We start from the raw sequence: 3,122 nt of genomic DNA, 5'->3' as shown, positions 1-3,122 counted from the left end.
GGCCAATTCACTGGATGTTTTCAAGACAGAGTTAGATATAGCTCTTTGGGCTACTGATTTTGGATGATCAGCAATGATCATATTGAATGGCCATGCTGACTCGAAGGGCCGAATGGCCTACTCCTGCACCTATTTTCTATGTTTCCATGACAACGAACGGGGTGGGAGATTGTAACCTTCACGTGGTCCGCCCTGTTTCGACTAATGCAATCAACCCGACATGCACAAACAAATAGATCAAATAGAACAAGTTGACCTTACAACTTTAGGCTGTGCACGCCATACACAAGATGAAGATGACAACAAACGTGTTAACAGCAAGTCTGTGTGTGTCGGAGGTAATATAGTAATGTTAAATAGCAGGTACCAGCTGGCATCTTCTCAACTCCAGATGGATCAGAGTTTAAAGGTGGGGAAAATGAACATGTTAAATAACAGATACTAACTGGCAGCTTGGTTTAATGTATTCATGAATTGTACACCTTCAACAGTTAGTGGGACGTCTATACAGGCGTCCAGTGCGATGAACAAGCTGGCTTGTCTCAGGGGTCAATGAGAGAGTGGCTGTACTTACTGAGCACGGTGAGGCGGGCGGGCTGAGAGCGCAGGGCAGCGTGCGTGGCCTGGCATTCGTACACCGCGTCGTCCATCAGCTGCGCCTTCTCGATGCGGAGGCTGTATTCACCGGCTGAATGGTCGCCCACGATGGAGTAACGGGGGAACCCTGCAACGGGAGAGCAAGCTCGGTAAAGCACTTTGCGTGGCGCTCGCCATCCCGGGCACAGACCGACACGGTTCAAAAGCAGCAGAAGCCTCGAGTTCAAAAACCAGCGGGACTGGTGCAGGCGATGCTGTGGAATTTACTGTGTAGGAAGGAACTGCAGGTGCTGGTTTAAACCAAAAGATATAATCAAAGAGCTGGACTAACTCAGCAGGACAGGCAGCATCTCTGGAGTAAATGAACAGCTGACGTTTCAGGTCTGAGAGTCGGGGGAAAGAGTAACTAGAGATAGAGACGGGGATATCAGGAGATGCGGAACGAATAAATAACAAATAAGTTGTCTTGTTGAGTCTCATTGTCTGTAACCCGTTTTCACCTAGCCCACAGCTAACAATGGACCATTGTGGGCTCCACCTTTACTTGATCATCGTTACTCTTTGCATATGAATCTTCCATCCCTCCCCCACCCAAGTCATACTAGCTTCAATGTCATCTTGTTGAGTCTCATTGTCTGTAACCCATTTTCACCCAGTCCACAATTAACAATGGCCTGTGTATGAAGGAACTGCAGATGCTGGTTTAAACCACAGCGAACAATGGCCTGTTTCCTTTATCAATGTTACTTTTTTGCATATCTTTCATGCATTTGATCGACATCTCTCTGTAACACTGTCCATATCTCTCGTTTCCCTTTCTCCTGACTTTCAGTGTGAAGAAGGGTCTCGACCCGAAACGTCACCTATTCCTTCTCTCCAGAGATGCTGCCTGACCCGCTGAGTAACTCCAGCATTCTGTGGAACTTACTATTAAGGACGTGGTGTGGTGAAGCTCGGCATAGTTCCTTCACTCTTAATCGGAGGTGCTAAATGCGATGATCCTTAAAGTCTAATCAGGCTCGGTCAGTCAAAATGATCGTTATCTCGATTCGCTGCATGTTCAACACTGTTTACCTAATAGGCCTGTCTACATTGCTGGACAGTTTTGGTTACAATTCTATGTTAGTGGTGATTCTCCTCAGTCTGTTTTTTACTGGAGCAGTGCCTAATTCCACAGCCAAGACTTTAACATGTGAATTGTGGCTGTAATGACCATGTATTTGCTGAAGAAACTGTTTACCCTCAAACAGAATATGAAGTGGCCATGCGTATATGGAACGGTGGGTATATGGAACAGTGGGTATATGGAACGGTGGGTATATGGAACAGTGGGTATATGGAACAGTGGGTATATGCCAAGAGAGGTAGTTGTGGCAATCACTACAACACCATTTCAAAGACATTTGTACGGGTACATGGATAGAAAAGGTTTAGAGGGATGTGGGCCAAACATGGGCAGGTGGGACTAGTGTAGATGGGGCATCTGGGCCGGCATGATGCCCCATGTAAACTGGGCAAGGCCAAGTGGGCCGAAGGGCCTGTTTCCATGCTGTATGACTGTGACTATTTACTTTAGACTTTAGAGATACAGTGCGGAAACAGGCCCTTCTGCCTACCGAGTCTGTGCTGTCCTGCGATCACCCAGTACACTAGCACTAACCTACATGCTAGGGACAATTTACAATCTTGCCGAAGCCAATTAACCTATAAACCTGCACGCCTTTGGGATGTGGGAGGAAAACGGGGAACTGGGGGAAAACCCACACAGTCGCTGGGAGAAGGTACAAACTCCGCACAGATAGCACCCGTCGTCAGGATCAAACCTGGGTCTCTGGCGCTGTGAGGCAGCAGCTCTACCCGCTGCATCACCGTGCCACCACCATGCCTCTTACCTGGCAACTGCTTCTCGACCCCCAGCCCAAGCCCGTCCTTGGTCCAGAGGACGATGCCGCGGTAACCAGCGACGGCGCAGGATAGCGTGACCGGGTGGCCGGCCACCACCACGCGGTCCTCCGGCTGCAACGTGAACGAGGACGCATGGCCTGGCGGGAAAACAACAAGAAACCTGGCGTCAACCAAGCGGCACTCTGTAAAGAACTGCAAACATCACAAATGCTGCCTCTCTCAAACACCACAGATAATACCACAAACAGGTCCGAGAGCATGTATACCAGGGAAAAAAGAGTCATAGAGTCAGTCTTACAGTGTGGTTACTGGTCGTTCGGTACAACTTGCCCACGCTGACCAACATGTTCATCGCTACTTGTACCACCTGCCTGCGTTTGGCCCATATCCCTCCAAACGTGTCCTATCAGCGTACCTGTCTAATTGTCTCTTAAGCGTTGGGATAGTCCCCACTCCACCTCCTCTGGAAGCACGTTTCATACACCTACCATCCTTTGAGAACGTTACCCTTCAGATTCATGTGAGGGGTATCCGATCTATTCCTTTCATGATTGCATACAGATAAGATCACCCCTCATCCTCCTGCGCTCCAAGGAATAGTTTCAGTCTGCTCATCCTCT

General features: G+C 48.8%; 1 protein-coding gene across 1 annotated transcript; it reads right to left on the bottom strand.

Moving 5' to 3' along the window:
• Positions 1-520: 520 nt before the first annotated feature.
• On the bottom strand, positions 521-2,854 carry LOC116991179 (kin of IRRE-like protein 3). Its single transcript, XM_033049549.1, has 3 exons — positions 2,801-2,854; positions 2,490-2,694; positions 521-724 (listed from the first exon to the last, which is right to left on the bottom strand). The coding sequence occupies exons 1-3, from the start codon at positions 2,852-2,854 to the stop codon at positions 543-545; spliced, it is 441 nt and encodes a 146-aa protein (XP_032905440.1). The 3' UTR covers positions 521-542.
• Positions 2,855-3,122: the final 268 nt, after the last annotated feature.

The sequence above is a fragment of the Amblyraja radiata genome, chromosome 33 (genome assembly GCF_010909765.2).
Source record: "Amblyraja radiata isolate CabotCenter1 chromosome 33, sAmbRad1.1.pri, whole genome shotgun sequence".
Lineage (NCBI taxonomy): Eukaryota > Metazoa > Chordata > Chondrichthyes > Rajiformes > Rajidae > Amblyraja > Amblyraja radiata.
This window is presented reverse-complemented; position numbering and strand designations above follow the sequence as displayed.